Source organism: Triticum urartu, chromosome 7A (assembly GCF_056163025.1).
Source record: "Triticum urartu cultivar PI428250 chromosome 7A, HENAU_Tu73, whole genome shotgun sequence".
NCBI classification, from domain to species: domain Eukaryota; kingdom Viridiplantae; phylum Streptophyta; class Magnoliopsida; order Poales; family Poaceae; genus Triticum; species Triticum urartu.
The window spans coordinates 725097270-725121184 of record NC_141879.1 but is presented as its reverse complement, the minus strand read 5'-3'; the positions used below and the strand labels follow the sequence as shown (position 1 = coordinate 725121184).

The following is a 23915-nucleotide window of genomic DNA, read 5'->3' as shown; positions in this document are numbered from 1 at the left end:
GTTCCTGATAGAATAATTCGCTTTTTGGTACAAAGTTCAGCAAGAGCCTTTTGAATATCGCTATTTGGAAGGCCTTTGCTGAAATTCGTACCAAAAGGTGAATTATTCTATTACGAACTCTGTTGCAAAACAAATTTGAAGAGCTTCGTAGCATCATACGCCTGTTACTTCCAGCTAATGATGAATCCATGGATTTCTTCAATACTTTGACAGACAACGTGACATATAGAAGAATATAGATAGATAGATAGATAGATGAGATTAGAAAAAAAATTGGATCAACTTGTGCACATCCATAAAGGGGGCATTCTTGATAAATCTGGACCCTCGACCCCTCGACGACCCTCGACCCCTCGGCGACCCTCGACCCTCGACACTAGTTCACGACCCTCGACCACTCGGTGATCCACGACCCTCTACCCTAGTTCCCGACCCTCGACCCCCTCATGTCACGTTTGTCTAGTGTCAATGGATTCAACAAAACCATGTCTTCATCATTAGGCAAAAGTAACAGACGCATGATGGTACGAAGCTCTCCAAAGTTGTTTTGGTACAAAGTTCAGCAAGAGCCTTCCGAATATCGCTATTTGGTAGGCCTTTGCTGAAATTTGTACCAAAAGGAGAATTATCCTATCTGGGACTCCATTCGAGAACAACTTTGCAGAACTTCGTACCATCATGCCCCAGTTACTTCCGGCTAATGATGTAGCCATGGATTTCTTCAATACTTTGTCACAAGGCCACCTCTCGACCCCTCGGGGATCCTCGACCCTCGAACCCTCGGCCCCTCGAAGACCCTCGACCCCTCGATGAACCTCAACCCTCGAACCCTCGGCCCCTCGACGACCCTCGAACCCTCGACCCTCGACCCCTCGGTGACCCTCGACCCTCTACCCTAGTTCTTGACCCTCGACCCCTCGGCGATCCTCGACACCCTCGTTCCCGATAAAAATTAAGAAGAGGAAGAAGAAGAAAAAAAGAGGAGAAGAAGAAAAAAAAGGAGAAGAAGAAGGAATAGAGGAGGAGAAGAAAAAATCTAAGGAGAAGAAGAAGGAATAGAGGAGGAGAACAAAAAATCTAAGGAGAAGAAGAAGGAATAGAGGAGAAGAAGAAACAATCTTCTTCTTCTCCTCTATTCCTTCTTCTTCTCCTTTTTTTCTTCTTTTTGCTCTTCTTATTTATTTTTCCTCTTCTTCCTCTACTCTTCTTCTCCTTCTTCTTCTCCTTCTTCCTCTTCTTATTTTCCTTTTTCCTGTCCTTCTTTTTCTTCTTGTTCCTTCTTCCTTCTTCCTCTTTTCTTTCTTTTCCTTATTTTACTTTTTCCTCTCGGATCCACTAACCTAAAATGTACTAACCTAAAATGCACTAACAGTACAACAAACCTAAAATGAACTAACCTAAAATCGATATCTACTAACAACTTAAATAAAAAAATTAATACATATATGAAAAAAACATCATCATATCATCATCTATGAACAAAAAAATACACTAACAGTTTCTTTCTTCTTTTTTTGAGAATTACAATTGTCTAAAGAAACTGTGGTTCACGTCTTGTGCAGTTCACGTCGACGTTGAGAACAAAAAAAAAAGCACTAACAGTTCACTAATTAACCAAAATACATTTTACTATTTTGCTAATCAGCATGTTTTGGTTATTTCGTTTCTTAACTGTCTCGTGCAGTTCACGTCGACATTGATGTTGGTTGCGACTGGGATCCTGTTAATCTCCTTTGGAGTGATGCGTGATCTTCATCTTTCATCCTGACCTGCGTGACTTGGTCTTTGTTGATTTCGCTGTCTTGCTATCAACAGCGGCGATGTTTGTTTGCTCAAAGTCGAGGAAATTAACAAGAACAAGATTGTTCGTGGAAAATGTGAAGATGCCTCAGATCTAGCTAGTCTAGGTCGAAAGCCTGGGTATCTAAAATGCAACTGCCTAACTCGTTTTGTTAATCTATATAAACTTTGACAAACCATATAGAAGAACTTGACCCGCGAAGCATGGTACCTGTGAGCGAAAATTCCTTTCTGCTCCGAAGCTCACTTGAGCTCGGTGAACATTAAAATCGAAAAAAATTCAAAAAACTCCAATTTTTTTCTGGGAGAAACATTGACAAAAGTTCAAAGTGCTTGCAAAAATTCATCGTGAAATCACATTCTTGTAAGATGTGGCAAAAAAATCAGTGCTCTAAAATACTTTCGTAAATAGCATTTTCTGAGTACCGATTTGTTTTTTTTTGCCACGCCTTCTAGAAATGTGATTTCATGACGGATTTTTGCAAGCACTTAAAACTTTTGTCAATGTTTCTCCAAAAAAAATTGATTTTTAAAAAAAAATCAATTTTGTTTTGATTTTAATGTTCACCCGAGCTCATTCGAGCTTGGGTGCAGAAACTCTGCGTCTGTGAACCACTTGTGAGTTCCTCTCTTCTCCTTTTTTGAGAATTCATGGTACTTATGAGTACTTTGGCATGCATGTACAAAGAATGCCCACTTCCAATTGTCCAAAGAAGCCCCTCTCCTTATGTCCCTACTGCAACGCACTGCTTGCCTCTACACCCACCCCAATCTAAAACGTTGGGGCAATGCCCAATTTAAAACATTTAGCACTGCACAGGCCCTCATGTACCTCTACTCAACACTAATGATCAGTCTTGCTATAAGGAAAACACCAACAAACTATATTTTACAACACTAGTAAGTATGCACGTGCAACGCACGTCTTGATGTCATCAAATAATTATGAAAATAGTAATATTGCACATGCAATGCATGGTTAGACTAACATAAATTTAAACAAAAACATTATAAGCTCATTAATGGTAGAGCAAGAAGTAAAACATCAAAATCTATGTCAAGCCCTTGTTTTCATATATCATTTCAAGGGCCTAACATTTAGCGATGTCATGCAACTTTAGTAGAGAAGCAGAAATCATCTAGGCATTGATAAATGGAGAAAATTATCTGTCTCAACATCATGCAACATGCATCGGGAATCTTTATTTAAACACTTGCTTGATAGAAAGTAGTAAGCAATATTTAGGATGCCTTATGTACTTTTGATCTATCGACTATTAATAACACTGTAATTCCTAAAAATGAATCACCACCTAGGGGTTGGTGACCAGTTTGCAGAAGAGGAGCAGATCACATTGTGTCATTTGAAATATCCATGGAGAGAGGAAATGAACAAATAAGTCTCTAGTAAACTCTCACAGGATGGAGACAGCAAAGTGATGAATCAGACGGCGGCGTCGGGATGCGTTGAGCCGTAGCAACCCCTGTCAAGTGGGACCAGTCACACACTGAAGGGATCAGGTTGACGGTGGCGTGACAACGCCCATGTGACATGATGGACAGTGAATCTCATGTGGTCATGCCCACGGGGCGTGATGAAGAGGTCTCAGGCTGCGGATTTTTGGCAGCGTACACAACATCAGCGGCTACCCCGAGCGGCGGCTGGTGCCTTATGGCTCACATCTATCGACATGGCAATTCACTTTTATTCATGCTGAAATTCATTGGAGAAATATTTAGCTTTTAGAAAACCCAAGTGTACAAACTCTAACGAAGATGAGCAAGGAGTTGTCTGCCACACTTGATTCTTGTGAGAGTCCGCAGAAGATTTAAAAATTTAAATACAAATGATAGTCCAAGATAAGATCAATAATTCAGTGTTCTTGTTATTTAGTCAATCGAGAGGAGCAAGAAAAGATTTGTCTTCAGCATGATAGTCAATTAGTCAGGAATACTTCAGATATAGAAGGGTATGAAAAGTAGTGTTTTGAGACTAATAATTGAGATGCCAAGAAGTACCTATTTCGTCTGAAATGTAAGTCTATGCAATACCAATTATGCCTTATATAATTTACTCCACTGATGAAAATGGCTACTTTTATTACAGTAAGTGTATGTAATGAGAAGAGAAAACTACACTACACTTACATAATTTAGCCTGGTGATGCAAGTGGCCACTGTTTTTACAGGAATGCTCATGGGGTTTGGAGAGAGAAAATATATAATGTTCACACTAGAAGATGAGACAGTTCCATATCAATCTCAATATGGAAACTGAAACCATATACATTGACATAACAGGAAGAATTGCAACAATACCCAGCAACAAATATCACATACACTTGAGAGCTATCAGCATCCATGTGACCTTGAAACTGCACAAGGAAATATCATGACAAAAGTTTTATATTGTCGGATAGGATACAACAACCATGCATCTTTTTAAGAAAGTTGACAATCAGCTCGTAAACAAAGTACCTTCCTAATTGCAAAACATCCTCTAGTATCATCTGTGTATTATCATGTAGCAAAGCTCAATACCGTATATTAGCCTAACAAACCTGCCGAAGCTAGCTGCATTTAGCAAACACAAAAGTCAGAACAAGTTAAGAAAATCAATATTAAGAGGAGATGAGTAGTATGCCTACGGGGATAAAATAATACGATGGACCGACATGAACACTGAACAAATAGGGGCACAAATATGCGTTATCACCCGAACCCGAAGACATTTCTACACAACTTTTTGGTTTTTTACCATGAGGATTAAATGAGCCTATGAGTGTGCAGTGTGTGTCAACGGTTCCAAAATCAGGAAGAGCAATATTGAGTTGAAAAACAACACACGCATCACATCAGTACATGCAGTTCAATAACCCAATGCCCTTAAGAATTTCTAGTGCTCCTGATCCGCATGTGTTTCCAATTTGCTCAAATAGGTTGTTACTTATCTTTGGCAAGTGTATCGTGAACTAATATTTGAAACTGACCATAAGTTCAATCAAGAATTTGGGCCCTGAACAATACTGAGTTTGTATTTATCTGCAGAGATGCATCATTATTGTATTTATCTTTCAATTTTTCAGAAAAGAAGTTTGAAGGATAGAGCAGTAGCAGCCAAAAGAATAGTTTAGAATCTAATTGAGTTTCAAACCTAATTTTCACACAAAGCCTCCGTCTTCTCCACCAAATCATTGTATGCCTTCTTATGAATTCTTTTGTTTTCATTTATGATGTTTTCCTGCACTATCAGAGCAGGTTATTTCAAATAAGCCCTAAATAGTCTATGTGAAGCAATAAAGTGGGAATTAGAAAAAATCAACAACAAAACTATGTCTTATGATTTAATAGCTTAAAAGGGATGATATTATGAGTTTAAACAAAGCAGTGATTGACATAGTCGCAAAGGTTCACCTGCCGACTTTCTTCCTCCCAGTAGATATGGAAATGAGAGTAGTCACTGATCTAGAATAAAATACAGGAAAAGAATGATGGAAAAGATAGAGCACCTGTGATAAACACAAACATCAGGGGACTTCAGTGTCCCATTGTTCTCGTCTTAGTCGCCACCACAGCTCTTCCTAGTGGCAACCTGACAAGCGACGATCGAGAGAGCAGTACAAAAGAACACATGTCATTGATGCCCAGGGATACTGGACTGTTGCTATGATTTACTGAAGTTAGTTGAAGGCCTCGACGGTTCCCTGTTTATGTAGTTCATGATGGTATGTTCAGTTCACATAGATGTATGACTTATAGGAAACACATTATCTGCCCTATGAAATGATTGTCAGTACTGCAGGAGTGAGCAGTAATGAAGAAGATATGTTGCACTGTCTTATGTTCCTCAGAAGTGGAGTATTTAACCAAAAACTACCACATTTCATGGAAATGTGTCCAGAAACTACCACGTTACGAATTTGTGCCGAAAACTACCACTTTTTTTGCTAATCTGTGACTAAAAACTACCATGTCGGGAAAATGCCCGATTCGCCTCTTCTAAACGCCTTTCTAACAGAATGGGCCCACAAGTCAGGTTGACCGTTAACTTTGACCGTTATTACAAATGGGACCCACACATTAACCCTCTTCTTCCTCCTCTCTCCTTCTCTTTGGCATTTCCACAAACACCCTGTGTGTGTGGCGGCCCTCAACGCCGGCTGCCCGGTCGTCCTCGAGCTCTCAGCCCCAGTCGTCACGTCGCCGTGAAGCGCCGACCACGGCCAGACCACTCGCGTGATGCTGTCTGCCCGCTGTTCCCGGTCTCCTTCTCTGTCGCCGCCTCCTGCGGCGCCGTCGGCGTCGCGGGGCTCGCACGCTCCGCCCGCTCGTTCTCGGCGCAGTTCGCGAGCATGTAGAGGGTCGCTAGCTCGTTCGTGTTGTGCCTCCCAGGCGATGGTGAAAGTGCAACTATCCCTAGGTGGTTTTGGTAATTCATAACAACATATAGCTCACTGAGCTAATGATATTTCAAGATGATTATTTTAGGAAAGCTCAATGATTGGCATGGCATGGATGTGAAAGTGGAACCCTCAAAATGCTAAGGACAAAGAATTGGCTCAAGCTCAAAAGTTCAAGACTCTTCATTTTATATTTTAGTGATCCAAGATCACATCGAGTCTTTAGGAAAAGCCAATACTATCAAGGAGGGATGAGGTGTTGCTTAATGAGCCTCTTGCTCTATGTGCTTGGTGATATGCTCCAAAATCCTCAACCACTTTTCCATAGCCACAAATGACCTAAACCCTAAGCCAAGCTCGGTCATACCGATTCTTTCATTCCGGCGCCACCGAGTTTCACTTGTCATTTGCCACTGCCAAACCCTAGCAATTTGGTCCTACCGATAAGGATCTCGGTCTCACCGAGATGGGGTTGCAAACTCTCTGTTTCCCTTTCGTAACTTTTCGGTCTCACCGAAAGAGCGAATCGGTCCCACCGAGATTGCAATGCAAACTCTCTGTTTCCTTCTTGTAACTTTTCGGTCTCACCGAAAGAGCGAGTCGGTCCCACCGAGTTTGCCTGACCAACTCTCTGGTTAGCTTATTGCCTAACTCGGTCTCACCGAGTTTGTGCAATTGGTCTCACCAAGATTACGTTATGCCCAAACCCTAACCGAATCGGTCCTACCGAGTTGCATGTCAGTCCCACCGAAATTCCTAACGGTCACTAGGTTTAATATTTCGGTCCGACCGAGTTTTCTGATTCGGTCCCACCGAGATTGGTAAATTGTGTGTAACGGTTGGATTTTGTGTGGAGGCTATAAATACCCCTCCACCTCCTCTTCACTCGTGGAGAGAGCCATCAGAACACATACATCATTCCAACTCATATGTTCTGAGAAGGAACCACCTACTCATGTGTTGAGACCAAGATATTCCATTCAAACCATATGAATCTTGATCTCTATCCTTCCCCAAGTTGCTTTCCACTCAAATCTTCTTTCCACCAGATCCAAATCCTATGAGAGAGAGTTGAGTGTTGGGGAGACTATCATTTGAAGCACAAGAGCAAGGAGTTCATCATCAACACACCATTTGTTACTTCTTGGAGAGTGGTGTCTCCTAGATTGGCTAGGTGTCACTTGGGAGCCTCCGACAAGATTGTGGAGTTGAACCAAGGAGTTTGTAAGGGCAAGGAGATCGCCTACTTCGTGAAGATCTACCGCTAGTGAGGCAAGTCCTTCGTGGGCGATGGCCATTGTGGGATAGACAAGGTTGCTTCTTCGTGGACCCTTCGTGGGTGGAGCCCTCCGTGGACTCGCGCAACCGTTACCCTTCGTGGGTTGAAGTCTCCATCAACGTGGATGTAGGATAGCACCACCTATCCAAACCACGGGAAAAACATCCGTGTCTCCAATAGCGTTTGAATTCTCCAAACCCTTCCCTTTATATTCTTGCAAGTTGCATGCTTTACTTTCCGCTGCCAATAAACTCTTTGCATGCTTGCTTGAATTGTGTAATGATTTCTTGACTTGTCCTAAGATAGCTAAAATCTGCCAAGAACTAAAATTGGGAAAAGGTTAAGTTTTTATTTGGTCAAGTAGTCTAATCACCCCCCCTCTAGACATACTTTCGATCCTACAAGTGGTATCAGAGCATTGGTCTCTATTTGCCTTGATCTCCATTGCTTTTGGTGGTCATAGCCTTGGTTTCACAACCTAGGAGAGCATGGCATCTAGCGAGGGAAATTATCACCGTAGAGGTCCTTACTTTGATGGCACTAATTTTGCTAGTTGAAAGCATAAAATGAAAATGCATATTCTTGGACATAACCCCGCCGTATGGGCTATTGTTTGTGTTGGTTTGCAAGGTGAGTTCTTTGATGGGAGATAACCAAACCGTGAAGCTACCGCGGATGAGTTGAAGATGTTGCAATACAATGCTCAAGATTGTGATATTCTCTTCAACGGATTGTGCCCCGAAGAATTCAACAAAATCAGCCGCCTTGAGAATGCAAAGGAAATTTGGGATACTTTGATTGATATGCACGAAGGTACCGACTCCGTCAAGGAATCCAAGTTGGATGTGCTCCAAAGTCAACTTGACAAGTTCAAGATGAAGGATGGTGAAGGTGTCGCTGAAATGTACTCTAGGCTTGCTCTCATCACAAATGAGATTGCCGGCTTAGGAAGTGAAGAGATGACCGATAGATTCATCATCAAGAAGATGCTAAGAGCCTTGGATGGGAAATATGATACCGTGTGCACATTGATCCAAATGATGCCCAATTACAAAGATCTCAAACCAACGGAAGTGATTGGAAGGATTGTTGCTCATGAAATGTCACTCAAGGATAAAGAGGAACTTCACAACAAATCAAGTGGTGCCTACAAAGCCTCATGTGAAGTCCCCACATCATCAAGTGAGAAACAAAACTTCAATGAAGAATTGAGCTTAATGGTGAAGAACTTCAACAAGTTCTACAAGAGTAGAAGCAAAGATAGAAGCTTCAAATCAAGGTCATACAATGGCAAAAGATCTTCTAGTCAAGAGCGAAACTGCTACAATTGTGGACGACCCGGACACTATTCCAATGAGTGTACGGCTCCCCACAAGAGAAGAGAAGATTCTCCAAAAAGAAGAAGCAAAGAATCACCACCAAGAGAGAGAAGGAATAGAGATGATCGTTATGAACGGAGATACTCACGGAGAAGCAAGGATTAGGAAAGGAAGGAAAAATCATCAAGGAGCTACACAAAACGAAGACATCAAGCTCATGTTGGTGAATGGGTATCCGGCTCCGACTCCGACAGCCACTCCGAGAGAAGTTATCACTCCGACTCCGAAGATACTCAAGATGAAGGTGTTGCCGGTCTAGCACTTGTGTCAACCAACTCCTACGACATATTTGACTCACCAAATGAAGGAATTGGAAGATGCTTCATGGCCAAAGGTCCTAAGGTAACACACCCCGAGTATGTTGATTTTGATAGTGATGAAGATGACTTGTTAGGTGATGATGATTTGCTTGTTGACAACTCAAGTGATGAGTACTATGGTGAAACATCAATTAATCATGCTAATCAAGATAAAACGAATGACAATGATAAGGAGAAGATTGAGGCTCTAACTAAAGAACTAAACACTCTTAAGTTAGCTCATGAAACCATCTTCGAAGATCATCGAGAACTTTTAAGAGCTCATGAGAAATTACGCTTTGAAAAGCTCAATCTTGAGCAAGAGCATGAGTTCTTAAAGGCAATCAATGATGATCTCCGCAAGAAAAGTTCTTCTTACATTGCCAAGCGTTTACTATTATCCACTTACATGCCTCAAGTCAAGTCTAGTAACAAGAACAAGAAAGATTCTTCCTCTAGTAGTAACGATGATCATGCTAAATCCAATATTGTTGCTTCTAGTAGTTCTCTTGATTCCACTAATGATTCTCTTAGCCAAGTTACAGTTGAGCAAGAAAATATCTTATTGAAGGGAATTATAGAGAAAGGTGTTTACAAGAGCCTTGCCGGAAGTAAGCAATTCGAGGAAATTATGCGCAAGCAACGAATGCACCGGAAGAATCAAGGTGTTGGTTTTGAACGAAAGTTCAATGCCAATGGAGTTGAGTGGGAAGAAGATCAATATCCCAAGACAAAGTTTGTTCCTCAACAAGAGAAGTATGATACTTCTTTCAAGGGGACACAAGCTCAAGATGATCTTCCACCACAAGACTACAAGCAAAAAGGCAGGGACAAGCTTCAAGAGGAGATTGATGCATTTGAAGAAGCTCCTAAGACCTTAGTCAAGTGGATTCCCAAGACTACTTCAAGTTCCACTTCATCAAGTACGACTACAACTCCAAGGATTCCCATCAAGATGGTGTGGATCCAAAAGAAGAAGAACTAGAGAGTTCTTGAGGGTGACTCCGCCAACATACTTCACTCTTATCATTTTGGCAAAGAACAAGTGCAATCAACTTCCACATCTTGCACTAGTTCAAGGAGTCACAAACCCTCTTGTTGGTAAGACAAGGGACAAGGTAACCTAAAGTTTTCATGGACCTCATCTTGTGTGTGCATCACTCTATGTCTATGGATATCCTTGTTTGTTCCTTGTGGGACTAACCCATGTAGGTATTGAAAGTGCAATTCACTCAAATGGATAGCTCCAAGAGATCTACATCAACATTGAGCATCCACATCTTCAACATCTACATGAAGTCATCATCGACAAAACCCAAGGTTAGTTCATCCCTCTTGGGGGGGATATCACATCTAGCGGGAGCTTTACTCTAAAACTTGAGTTAAAGCAACTCTAAAGATGTGAATACAACAATGCTTTATGTAAAAGTGGTAACCCCACTTGAGCTTAAATGATGAGTATGACCTACGATCAAGTGCTCTCACTTGACTCCTAAGTCAATATACTCATATATAGATGACCTAGTCATCGCAAATTGCTTGATAGATGCTAGAATTGTTTGTGCATGCTTTGCCACATATTTCATTTGCCATCTTATCGTGTGAGCATGTTGGTTGCATATTTTACTCATTCGAGGACATCCACTTGTTGCTTTGATTGTTTGGCTTTATCTTCTTTTGCCAAGTGGATGGACAAGAATGCCTAAGAACCTCCTCTAGCTATCTATGCTTTTCTCGTCTCAAACTCTATTCATGCTGCATCACAAAATTTGATCAAGTCAGATTCGAACCACTCTGTGTGAGGAGCGCTCGGAGTCCCCGATTCGTCATAGACTTAAACTTCCAAAACCTCTTTATGAATCTCGGTCTGACCGATACCATACTTTCGGTCCTACCGAGTTCATTAAGTTGATCTAGGTTTTCGATCTCGGTGCAACCGATTTGAACATTTCGGTCACACCGAGTTGCAATAATTGTATACAGTTTTGCATCTCGGTGCCACCGAGTTGTTCCACTCGGTCACACCGATAGGGTCGGGCTATATATAGTGACGGGCAAAATTTTGGAAATTTCTCCGAAACCTCTTCGCCCGCGCATAGCTCGCTCTGCCTCCTGGGTCTCCGGATCGTCCTCCTCGCCGCCAGCCGCCTCCAGTCGCTGGTCTCCGTCACCGTCAACGGAAATTCTGCCCCGCCGTTGCCGCCGTAGCGAGTCTCCGCCGAACTAGGGTATGGACTCAATCTTTGTGCTATTCTCCAATCCGATTCCTAGCACATTGTGATCATCATGATTCTTGCCACGTTTGATAAACTCCTATCCAGTCAATGAACTCGTAGATTAGGTTTAATTCGAAAATTTTAGGGTTAGGTTTCCGCCGGAACCATCTCGGACCCACCGAGTTGTAAAACTCGGTCCCACCGATTTGGCTTATGCCATTGCACAAGTAAAACTCGGTCTGACCGAGAATTACTTATCAGTGTGACCGATTTTGGAACTCTGTGAAACCCTAGCAGTCTCGGTGCCACCAAACTGTGACTCGGTCTGACCGAGTTCACTAGTTCTGCTGCCAAAACTGCTTCGGTGTCACCGAGTTTTAAAATCGGTAGATCCGAGATGATTTCAGTGGGAAACTAAAACTAAGTTTTTGAATTAATCTTTTGCAAAAAAGCTCTGCATTTTGTGATGCTTATCCACTCTACCTCATCTATAATCTATTCACAGGGTCAGCAGCCAGATTTGCATCATGTCAGACCAAAGAGACAGCCAGAACCTCTCAGAGCAGCAAGTGGTGATGAGTGAGGGCACTAGCCCCTCAAGCTCTTCAGATGATGGCAGCAGGAGCACCCCCAGCAATCTGCCTAAGGCTGCCACACGTCAAAGGAAGAAGAGAACTTCTGATTCTGAAGATGAAGACTATGTGGCAGAGGAAGAGGCCACATCAAAGAGAGTTGAGCTAGCTCAAGGCACAAAGCCAGGGCTGAAAATCAAAAGGCCAGCAGGCAGGCAGCCCATGTCAAAGGCTAGAGTTTCAACTGAGAAGCCTGCTCCCATTGAGCCCGTTGCTGCTGAGGGCAAAAAGAGGAAGGAAAGGGTCAAGAAGACCGTAGCCAAAGTGCTTGGAAAGGCCTCCATCATGGTAGATGAGGAGGAAGAAGAAGAGGTTGCTACACCAGCACCCAAGGCAGCCAAACTTATGGGAGATGCCATAAGGTCAGGGGCAACTGCATCCAAGCCCAAGGAAGCACCCAAGGCTGCATCTAAGCCAAAGAGTGCACCCAAGAGAAACACAAGAAGCATCCCAGCCACTGAGAAGAACAAGGCCCCAGTGCCTGAAGCTGCTGAAGAAGAGGATGAAGAGCAAGTTCTCAGAAAACTCAAGCCCAAGATCCCAGACCACAATGATGCTCATCCTGTGGCTGAGGACATGAAGCTCAGGAGAGACTCAGGGCTGAGGAAGTGGAGAGAAGCAGATCCGTATGCTTCAAGAAGAAGGACTGCCGTGGATTACAGGTTTCACACCAAGGAGCAGCAGGATTTCTATGAGACCATTTTGCTTGACAAGAAGCCAATCGTATGTGACATGAGATGGGTCGACTGGACCTACATGAAGGAAAATGAAGAGTACTACCCCGGAGTGTATGACAGCTTTAGTGCGTGTGGAGTTGCAGAATTTGTTGGGCAGAAGCTCACAAAGTGGAACGAGGAGCTAATCATGCAATTCTACTCCACAGCACACTTCTATCCAGATGGGAGGATCATTTGGATGTCAGAGGGTACAAGGTACCAATCCACTGTTGAGGAATGGGCGAAGTTGATCAATGCCCCAGAGGAGCAAGCAGATGACTTGGACGTTTATGCCAAGAAGAAGATGGATCACAACTCAATGTCCAACATGTACAAGGAGATCCCGAATGAAGCACTTGACACTTTCAAGTTTGGCTCAGTGCATTATCTTCTCTCTGGACTGCCCACTATCAATTGGATACTAAGGCACACTCTGCTGCCTAAGTCTGGAGATCACAAGATGCTCAGAGGTCACGCGATCAACTTGCTTCATGTCTTTGACGTGCCTCAGAAATTCAAAGTCATGAGCCTCATAGTGGAAACAATCAAGAGGACCGCAGCAGACCAAAAGAGGAGCTGTGGATATGCACCTCAGATTCAGGAGCTCATCAAATCAAAGATGGGCACGGGCATATACTTGTTGGATAAGGAACACCTGCCCATCCGTCCAGATTTTGAAGATAACCAAGTGGTTATGACTGAGAATGAGCCCTCATCTGTCCAAGCACAAGCTAAGAAGGAGAAGGCGAAGAAGGAGAAAGCTGCCAGGATGCCTACTCAAGAGGAGGCATCTGATTACTTCCTGAAAACCAAACAAGAGCAGCTTGGTTACCTGATTGCGTCCACCCTGCGGATTGAGCAAGGATTAGACACCCTGACTCAGAACCAGGCAAGCCTAGAGAGGATCATGGAACAGAGGTTCTATGACTTGGACATCAAGGTGACAGAGATACAGACTGCCGTGGAGCAGCTCCAGGATGACATGAATGAGAGGAGAGGCAGGACCGCGACTGATGCTTTTGCCAGGGTGCCACGAGGTCCGAGGTCGTCTGCACTGCCAGTTGCTGACACCAGAGCTACAACGTCTGCACCAGCCACAGCCTCAGTTCCACCAGCTCCAGCATCCACTTCAGCCTCAACTCCGACCACGTCTACCGAAGGCTTCGTCCTTGGAGTGCTCCGGACTCCACCACCACCTGAAGATCAAGCCTGAGCGTCGACTTAGCACTATGCATTTTCTAGGAACTTTTTGGTAACTTGTTGCCAAAGGGGGAGAAAATGTATAGATCATAGGCTTCGAGAGAGAGTGTTGCTTTTATTCTCTCTTGTTTTTATTTGGTGGTTTTTCGAACTTTGTTTGCTTGTGTGTGAGATACTACGTCCTTATACCTGTGAGACATCGATGATCATGTGTTTGATCATAAGCTACACTTAATGTTTGCTTAATACTATCATTCTATCTATCTTTTGTGATCATTCACTAGTCTTGGTGATGAGTGCATGCATTTCATTCTTATCATTTTTCAGCGCTCCACCAAGATGTATGTGACATGGAAGAGTAACCCATAACTCTAACTCTTTGTGCATTTGCAGTCCAAAGCAAATTCTAAATATGCACAAATTTAGGGGGAGCTCTTACTTATCACATACTTCTCAAAGCGACGATATATTTCATGATTATTATAATTTGTCGAAGCTTTGATCTATATGTTGTCATCAATTACAAAAAAGGGGGAGATTGAAAGTGCAACTATCCCTAGGTGGTTTTGGTAATTCATAACAACATATAGCTCATTGAGCTAATGATATTTCAAGATGATTATTTCAGGAAAGCTCAATGATTGGCATGGCATGGATGTGAAAGTGGAACCCTCAAAATGCTAAGGACAAAGAATTGGCTCAAGCTCAAAAGTTCAAGACTCTTCATTTTATATTTTAGTGATCCAAGATCATATTGAGTCTTTAGGAAAAGCCAATACTATCAAGGAGGGATGAGGTGTTGCTTAATGAGCCTCTTGCTCTATGTGCTTGGTGATATGCTCCAAAATCCTCAACCACTTTTCCATAGCCACAAATGACCTAAACCCTAAGCCAAACTCGGTCATACCGATTCTTTCATTCCGGCGCCACCGAGTTTCACTTGTCATTTGCCACTGCCAAACCCTAGCAATTCGGTCCTACCGATAAGGATCTCGGTCTCACCGAGATGGGGTTGCAAACTCTCTGTTTCCCTTTCGTAACTTTTCGGTCTCACCGAAAGAGCAAATCGGTCCCACCGAGATTGCAATGCAAGCTCTCTGTTTCCTTCTTGTAACTTTTCGGTCTCACCGAAAGAGTGAATCGGTCCCACTGAGTTTGCCTGACCAACTCTCTGGTTAGCTTATTGCCTAACTCGGTCTCACCGAGTTTGTGCAATCAGTCTCACCGAGATTACGTTATGCCCAAACCCTAACCGAATCGGTCCTACCGAGTTGCATGTCAGTCCCACCGAAATTCCTAACGGTCACTAGGTTTACTATTTCGGTCCGACCGAGTTTTCTGATTCGGTCCCACCGAGATTGGTAAATTGTGTGTAACGGTTGGATTTTGTGTGGAGGCTATAAATACCCCTCCACCTCCTCTTCACTCGTATGTTCTGAGAAGGAACCACCTACTCATGTGTTGAGACCAAGATATTCCATTCAAACCATATGAATCTTGATCTCTAGCCTTCCCCAAGTTGCTTTCCACTCAAATCTTCTTTCCACCAGATCCAAATCCTATGAGAGAGAGTTGAGTGTTGGGGAGACTATCATTTGAAGCACAAGAGCAAGGAGTTCATCATCAACACACCATTTGTTACTTCTTGGAGAGTGGTGTCTCCTAGATTGGCTAGGTGTCACTTGGGAGCCTCCGACAAGATTGTGGAGTTGAACCAAGGAGTTTGTAAGGGCAAGGAGATCGCCTACTTCGTGAAGATCTACCGCTAGTGAGGCAAGTCTTTCGTGGGCGATGGCCATGGTGGGATAGACAAGGTTGCTTCTTCGTGGACCCTTCGTGGGTGGAGCCCTCCGTGGACTCGCGCAACCGTTACCCTTCATGGGTTGAAGTCTCCATCAACGTGGATGTAGGATAGCACCACCTATCCGAACCACGGGAAAAACATCCGTGTCTAGCGTTTGAATTCTCCAAACCCTTCCCTTTATATTCTTGCAAGTTGCATGCTTTACTTTCCGCTGCCAATAAACTCTTTGCATGCTTGCTTGAATTGTGTAATGATTGCTTGACTTGTCCTAAGATAGCTAAAATCTGCCAAGAACTAAAATTGGGAAAAGGTTAAGTTTTTATTTGGTCAAGTAGTCTAATCACCCCCCCTCTAGACATACTTTCGATCCTACAGATGGCGACCGCGCGGGCGCGGCAATCTTCGGCGGCGGCCCTTTCTTCCTCACTCGCCGGGCTTACCGGCCGGCAGTCACAACGCTCCTGTCCGAGGGGGTCCCGCTGCGCCGCCTGTTCGCCGGAGACCCTGGCTACTACGTCTCGGTCAGCAATGGCATCGCCATGGACGGAGCGCGTGTGGCATTCACAAGCGCCGGTGCGCTCATCGTCGGCTTCTCCACCACGGTCCGCTACACGGAGCTTCGCCACGACGTGTACCGCCCCTTGATCGCGGCCTTCGACCGCGCCATGGGCAGGAGCGCGAGGAGGGTCAGGCCGGCGGTGGCGCCGTTCGAGCTCTGCTACGACTCCATGAAGTTGCTATCGTCGCAGACGGGGTACTCCGTGCTAGAGGTGGACGTGATGCTGGAGGGCGGGCAGAACTGGACGGGTTTCAGCGGCAACTCCATGGCGCAGCTGGCTTCGACCGAGCTGACGACGTCGTCTGGGCCGACGCCGAGGACGACCTTGGCCCTCCCCCGCCAGCGCCCTGGTCGGAGACCTGCTCGAGGAGTAGGCCGGGGACGGCAGCAGCATCCAGAGCCACGCGCTCAGCTCGCCCGAGAAGGGCGCGTCGGTCAGGATCTCGGGCGAACTGCAGCTGCACACAAGGTGTTTGTAGAAATGCCAAAGAGAGGGAGTGAGGAGGAAGAAGAGGGTTAACGTGTGGGTCCCATTTGTAATAACGGTCAAAGTTAACGGTCAATCCGACTTGTGGGCCCATCCTGTCAAAAAGGCGTTTAGAAGAGGCGAATCGGGCACTTTTCTGACATGGTAGTTTTTAGTCACAGATTAGCAAAAAAATGGTAGTTTTCGACACAAATTCGTAAAGTGATAGTTTCTGGGCACGTCCCCATGAAATGTGGTAGTTTTTGGTTAAATACTCTCAGAAATGAGTAGTTGATAAAAGGAAAGAAACCTGACTGGATAACCAACGCACATGATTCAGCTTTTTGGTGGATCAAGAGCTTTCTGATCTATGTGAGTTTGAGAAAACAAACAAGAGATGAAGAGATTGAGAGGGAAAAGAGATGTCAGGGGGCAGACCTGTATGGATGAGACAAGAGGGCATCGCTGGGAGCAGGTAACTCGGCAGCGGCGGGGAGGAGATACGTGCTCCGCGCCGCACACTCGCACGCGCACTATCGTTCACTCGCTGCCGGCCGCCCCGCGTGCGTCCACGTCCCTCGCGGCGCCGATCTGGCAGAGGACGGAATGGTGTAGCCGCCTAGAAGAGAACGTCGCCATTGGGGAGCAGAGGCGGCCATCTCACCGAAGCCGTGTGGTTTGGCCTGAACCTGAAGGCAACGGCACCAGCGGGCTGGGCAGAGGAGAGCTTCCTGCACGGCGACGACTCTTTTGCCTTGGGATTTCTCCGCTCAGCAAACCCCGGTTAACTGACCTCGGCACGGGCACGCGTGGCGGCGGCGCCAGGCACGGTGGCGACCCAAGCAGGACATCTGGAGCAAACGGCGGCAGCGGCGGCGGTGTTAGATTTCTTTTGCGTTTTCTTTCCTTTTGACGGGAGGCGGACGCTAGGTGCGTAATTTTTCCTCCGGTGCCAGAGCTGTAATTGATCGGGGTTGCTAGATGCAGATTAGGTTAGGTGTACTTAGCGATGAATATATTTACTTGTTTAATAGTAGTAGAGACTAGAGCCACCACACTAGCTGGCAATACAAACTTCCACCTGGGTCTCCTGGGCAAATCCCGGTCTCCCTTTTTTTTATTTTTACCAAATGGCACTTTCTCTAGGAAAAATCAACATGTCGGTTTTTAAAAATTTCAAACAATGTCACATGGCATTTTATTTATTACTCTCCCCTGTCCTAAATATAAGTCTTTTTAGAGATTCCAATATAGAATGCATATAGAGCAAATGAGTGAATCTACATTCTAAAATATGTCTATATACATCCATATATAATCTATATTAAAATCTCTAAAAAAGACTTACATATAAGAGATCGTATTTTTTTAAGATATGATCTTTGAACGGGAATATATATGAACACATGGCATTTCTATATTAAGAGATGATATTTTGTATGATTAAGAGATGTCGTATTTATTATTAAGAGACCGCATTTAAACAGATGACATGTTTTGGTCTATGGAAAAGAAATATTCTCTCATTTCTACAGCATAGCAATTTGAAAAAAAATCAGATCATGGTAATTTAATAATTTGGTTTCTCTGTTTTCCTTATTTAAAACAGTGTATTTTTTTTCAAATCGTTTTTATATTTGTTTTTTGTGTTCAAAGAAAATTTTAATTTCTATTAACGGTGGGGACGTTTTTTTTTTGCTCAAAGTTGTGAAAATTAACAGGAAGAAGATTGTTGGTGAAAAATGTGAAGATGGCTCAGATCTAGTCCAGGTCGAAAGCCTAGGTATCTAAAATGCAACTGCCAAGTTCGTTTTCTTAATATAATAAACTCAACAAACCTTATAGAAGAAGATCACCACTGAAGCATGGTACTTGTGAGTTTCTTTCTTCTTCTTTTGAGAATTCCAATTCTCTAAAGAAACTGTGGTTCCCCAAGCCCCTCTCATTATGTCCCTACTTCAACGCATTGCTTGCCCCTACAACCACCCCAATCTAAAACGTTGGGCCAGTGTCCAATTTAAAACGTTTACTACTGCACGGGCCTCCGTGTACCTCTACTCAACAGTAATGATCAATCTAGTGCTCGTCAAACACCGGGACGAGAAGAGAAGGGAACGGGAAAATGGTTATAATGAAGAAAACCCCACCAGGCCACAGGTATAGTAGATGGTTACCAGATGTATTGTTCCGCGAGTTCACTTGGCATGACTTATTCATGTGGTGTTGCATGCAGATGCAATTGACGTCAATGTTGATGTTGGGCAATGGGCATGAGAGGGGGCACGTTGTTGTTCTTGGGGTTGATGGTCTTCATCTTCCGGCTGGACTTGCATCACTTGGCCTTCATCGCGTTATTGGTCTCGGTTTCCACATCGTTGATAGTTTTAATCATGACAGTTGCGGAATTCAATCTGGAACGAATCTTAGAGAGAGATGCAAAGATCACAAGGCTCTAGTCTAGTCTGAAGCCTCGATTTGGAAGGTGCATTTTCTTAGTTATTTTCTAGGGTGAGTAATAATAAATTAACTCGACAACACTTCCACATTGAAGTCTGTTCTTCGTCAAAGAAAAAAAATTCTCTCCCGGCAGAGTTAAATTTCAGCACCCTAGAGTTCCACCTCGTTGGCGTTACAACGTCGGAGCAAATATATCTCATTGCCAACGCCTTTCTTTTTGTGGGGGGCAACCGTTTTTTTCTTTTCATGCCGTACCCGCACGGACAGAATATATATGAGAGAAGGGTGGCACAAGATCGCTTCAAACACCATCCCTACATGCTATATAACAATCTCAATCTTATGTAATTTTATTTTATTTGAGATTCGATCTTGTGAAAGTTTGTTGAGATAATGAGATTGAGAGGGTATGTTAAAAGGTGTACATTACGTTGCTGAAACGTTCACTTTCATCCAGCCGGTTGTTATGATCTGCCGAACGTCTGTTAGTTAGAAGATAGAGGTTGTTATACAGCATGTAAAATATCTAGGTAGAGGTAGGGGTTCTGCGTCGCAACCTTGTTACCCTCCCTCCCTCCATCCCTCCCTCCCTGATTCCACGCAGCACAGCGATCTTGTTCCTTACCAGCAGCATGACGAAGATAATCTCCGAGGAGCTGCCGAGCAGCACTTCAGTGGAGACCACCAAAGGCAAAGGGCAGCCGTCACCGGCGGCTGGATCAGCGGCGCACCTTGACGACGACGAGGAGGACGACGACAAAGTCTTTCAGGTACGTACGTGCTCTCTATATCATCAGCTACCAAGGCTAATTCGATCTTGGTGTGTTCATGTGAGTTTGTACGTCCATGATTCCATCAATGGTGCTTACTAATTTTGTGTGTGCATGCATGCCGCACGTGATGGTCACTTTCTTCATGTTCGTTTTCTTCGTCATGTACGCCTTGTTATTGTGGTCGGATCTAGGGCATTGGTACAACGTAATCTTCACCGCCATCACCTTCCTCTACTCCATGGTCATGATCCACCTGTGGCTTATCAAACGGCGGGACCAGAAGAAGACATGTGAGCCCGAACCATGCGAATTGACAACTGCTATTAGCACACCCGGAGTACCAGAGGTACTATTTGCCGATTGACGCCTGCAAGGGACCTAATAAACCAGTAGTACTACTGTAATTTTGTTTTCGCTAATCAACCCGTTTGTGATTCATTTTCGTGCATTACTTGTTTCGTGCAGTTGATGCTGCTGGCAACCGGGATCATGTTAATCTCCTTGGGGTTGGCAATCTTGGTATTTCGCCCAGATTCCTTTGACTTGGCCTTGGTTGCTTTCACGGTCTTTTTATCGACGGCGGCCATGTTTATTTTCCTGAAATGTGCGAAAGTTGAAAGGAAGCGTTTAGAAGAACTTAACGCTACCTCAGATCTAGTCTAGTTCCAAAGCATTGGCATCTAAAATGCAACTGTCATGTTTGTTTTATTTACTGAATATACTCGATATATAAACCCTACAGAAGAAGATCTTTTTTCATGTTACTTTTCTGGATTTTGGCATGCATGGGCATTGATGGCTGTAATCTCCATGAGTTTCTTTAAGGGGAATTTTTAGAGATACAAGACCCACATATTTAGTCTCATTCTGAGGGATAAAAGTCTTGATCGGGCCAAACCGGCATAACAGTTAGTAGTTCGCATTACTGTCTCTTCCGAAGGGCGCACATTCGAGTTCAGTACGGAACCCTGATTGCTTAAGGTTTAATACAATCATGTTGGATCTCCTAAAGACTGATTGCAACAGCTCAACCGGATGAGACATCTCTTATTTACCGAACGGCGTGTAGGCCAATAACCTTCCGCGGGGGGGGGGGGGGGGGGGGGGGTCTTTTATGCACCTTTATTTAGAATCTAACCAAATACTATATTGAACTTTATCCGGGAATCTTTTTAAAGAATCTACTGTCGGCAGGATCTCTATGGCCAAAGTAGGAGGAGCTCGATAGTCATGGTGTCGCCTCTAGCCGCTACCGCTGGTAGGAGCTTGCCGTCGCGCTGGCCTCTGTGCAGTCGGGCAACCTGGTTGTCGGCCGCCTCTAGTCGTTCACGTGGGCAAGAGCTCGCCGCCTCTGGGCGAGCGTTGGCCTCCACAGTCCGCGCAGCCGGGCGAGCTAGTTGTCGGCCGCCTCTAGTGGTTCTCGTGGACAGGAGCTTGCCGCCTCTGGGCGAGCGCTGACCTCCGCGGTCCGTGGAGCCGGGCGAGCTAGTTGCTGGCCGCCTCTAGCCACTCTCGTGGGCAGGAGCTCGCCGCCTCTAGGCGAGCGCTGGCCTCCGCGGTCCGCGCAGCCGGGCGAGCTAGTTGCTGGCCGCCTCTAGCCGCTACCGTGGGCAGGAGCTCGCCGCCTCTTGCCGAGCGCTAGCCTCCGCGGTCCGTGCAGTCGGGCGAGCTAGTTGCTGGCCGCCTCTAGCCACTGTCGTGGGTAAGAGCAGGACTCCGCTCAAGGCGAGCTGCTGGTTGTCGGGCGCCTCTAGCTGCTGCCGTGGGCAGGAGGACATGTATTTGTTGTGGATGAACGGTGTAAGCAGCACCAGCGACATGTCGGTGGTGCCAGTGGCGGAGCTAGCGAATTGCCAAAGACTGGGCACCCTATAAACTAAAATGTACTTTGGTCTATCAAACCGCCAACACACTAGTGTCACTAAATAATATGCTCAATTATGTAGTTGAAGAAACCTAATTAAAGTCGGATAACTCACCTAGTTGTCGTTTGTCGCTGCCGTTGGTGGCCATCGTCGTTGGCTATTTGCTGCCTCTTGGCCATGGCCTTGTGCAGGTTGGGCACTTGCTGGTGCTGCACACGTGACTAGTGCTCGCTGAAGTGCCGACGATGATGAGGATGAGCCACCATCCGTCGGGGAGGAATTCCCATCATAGGGGATGCCACTTTGACTCCTGCGCTTCCGCTTTAAATCCCGATCGTTGCTTGGTGGAATCGTAGCCTAATTGGAGGCCCGGTCATACACCATCCCTTGCAGTCTTGCCGGTCATCGGTGCTTCACCAGTCCATCTCGCCGGCCACCACCTGCAATGCCGGAATTGCTTGGGTACAGTCTTACGGCGCGGCGAACAACCGAACAGTGTGCGAGGTAGCCAAACAGGCGAGGTGAGCGATGCAGCCAGAAGGCTCGAGATCGATCTGACTACCCTAATGTGGCCCATGTAAAGAAATGATGGATGGCCCTTAGACGTTCTGGTTTGGCGTGAGTAAGCCCAAAAGGCAAAACAACGCCCAAACTAGCCCAATTCACTAAGCTGTCATATTTTTGCCCTATATCACACGTATTCATCGATTATGACTCCGACTACTCAAAAAATCTGCAGCGATCGAGCCCGGGCACGTGCCCAGGGTGCCCGGACAGTGAAATCACCCCTGGGCGGTGCGGTAGTCGGACTTGGAGAAGATGTCGCAGCTGGTTGCCGCCCACGTACGAACTTAATGGTCAACCAAACGGCGTTGACTTACGATGCCATGTCAGCACTTACATGCGGGCCAAGCCTGTCATAAGCGCATTTAAAATGGAAGAATCGGTTGATTTACAGATGTGGTAGTTTTTAGTCACAATTTAGCCAAAAAAATGGTAGTTTTCAGCATAAATTCGTAAAGTGGTACTTTGTAGGCATGGATCAATGAAATGTGGTACTTTTTGGTTAAATACTCCATCCTATCAGATATCCCTCATATCATCTTCATCTTCCCTTTGCCTAGCATAAAAAGCGAGGGAAGGAGGTGTTGAGAAAATAGGCAATTTTTTGACTAATTTAATCCATTGACAAATCACTAGCATGACATTGACAGAATTAACAACATGCTGATATTGAATCACGCAAGCACATGCTACGCTAATGGCAGATACATCTACGTATAACGCTAGCATAGCTATAACAGAAAATAGTAGGAGCGGGATAAATGAGTTATACCCTCCAGTAGGCCATGCAGAGGCAACAGTGGCGTTCTCGGCGGCCTTCTTTTCGGCTTCAAGTTTCTCAGCAGCGATATGGTCGGCGTTGGGATGCGACATGGTGATGATGAAGATGACGTGAAAGAAGTCACGTAGTCGCTTCCCAAAACCTATTCGCCCATCTCCTGTACAGGATATCGAGACCTGCTCTCCCGTCGAGAGACGTGGGCTCGACCCATGTCCGAGTCCGTGACAGCCAACGGTGTGAGCTCGGCTCAGCTCATTCCCGCAATCTGCGGCGTGGCGAGGCGAGGCACGGCGGGCGGCAGAGGAGGAGTGCGCGAGGGCCTCTTCTATTCTCAAGCTTCGATAGCATCACTAGTAGAAAACAGGGCTATGGTCCAGGCCGGCTCAGCCCATTAGTCCCGGTTCAGTCTAGAACCGGGACCAATGTGGGCATTGGTCCCGGTTCGTGAGCCCAGGGGGCCGGCCGGGCCACGTGGGCCATTGGTCCCGGTTCGTCTGGACCTTTTGGTCCCGGTTGGTGGGACGAACCGGGACCAATGGGCCTCGCTCCTGGCCCACCACCATTGGTCCCGGTTGGTGGCTTGAACCGGGACCAAAGGCTTCCCTTTAGTCCCGGTTCTAGTCATCAACCGGGACCAATGAGGTGCCTATATATACCCCCTCGGGCAAGAGCAGAGCACAGTGCTCTGTTTTTTCTGGCCGAGGGGGAGATGGCTTTGTGGTGCT

At 45.3% G+C, this 23915-nt stretch overlaps 1 protein-coding gene and 1 pseudogene across 1 annotated transcript; both read left to right on the top strand.

The window, feature by feature from the left end:
* The first annotated feature begins 5940 nt into the window (after positions 1-5940).
* On the top strand, positions 5941-16804 carry LOC125528534 (chitinase CLP-like; annotated as a pseudogene).
* A 3035-nt stretch (positions 16805-19839) lies between these two features.
* On the top strand, positions 19840-20643 carry LOC147962286 (uncharacterized). Its single transcript, XM_087531393.1, has 3 exons — positions 19840-19976; positions 20101-20326; positions 20446-20643. Exons 1-3 carry the CDS (start codon positions 19840-19842, stop codon positions 20641-20643), a joined length of 561 nt encoding a protein of 186 aa, XP_087387519.1.
* Positions 20644-23915: the final 3272 nt, after the last annotated feature.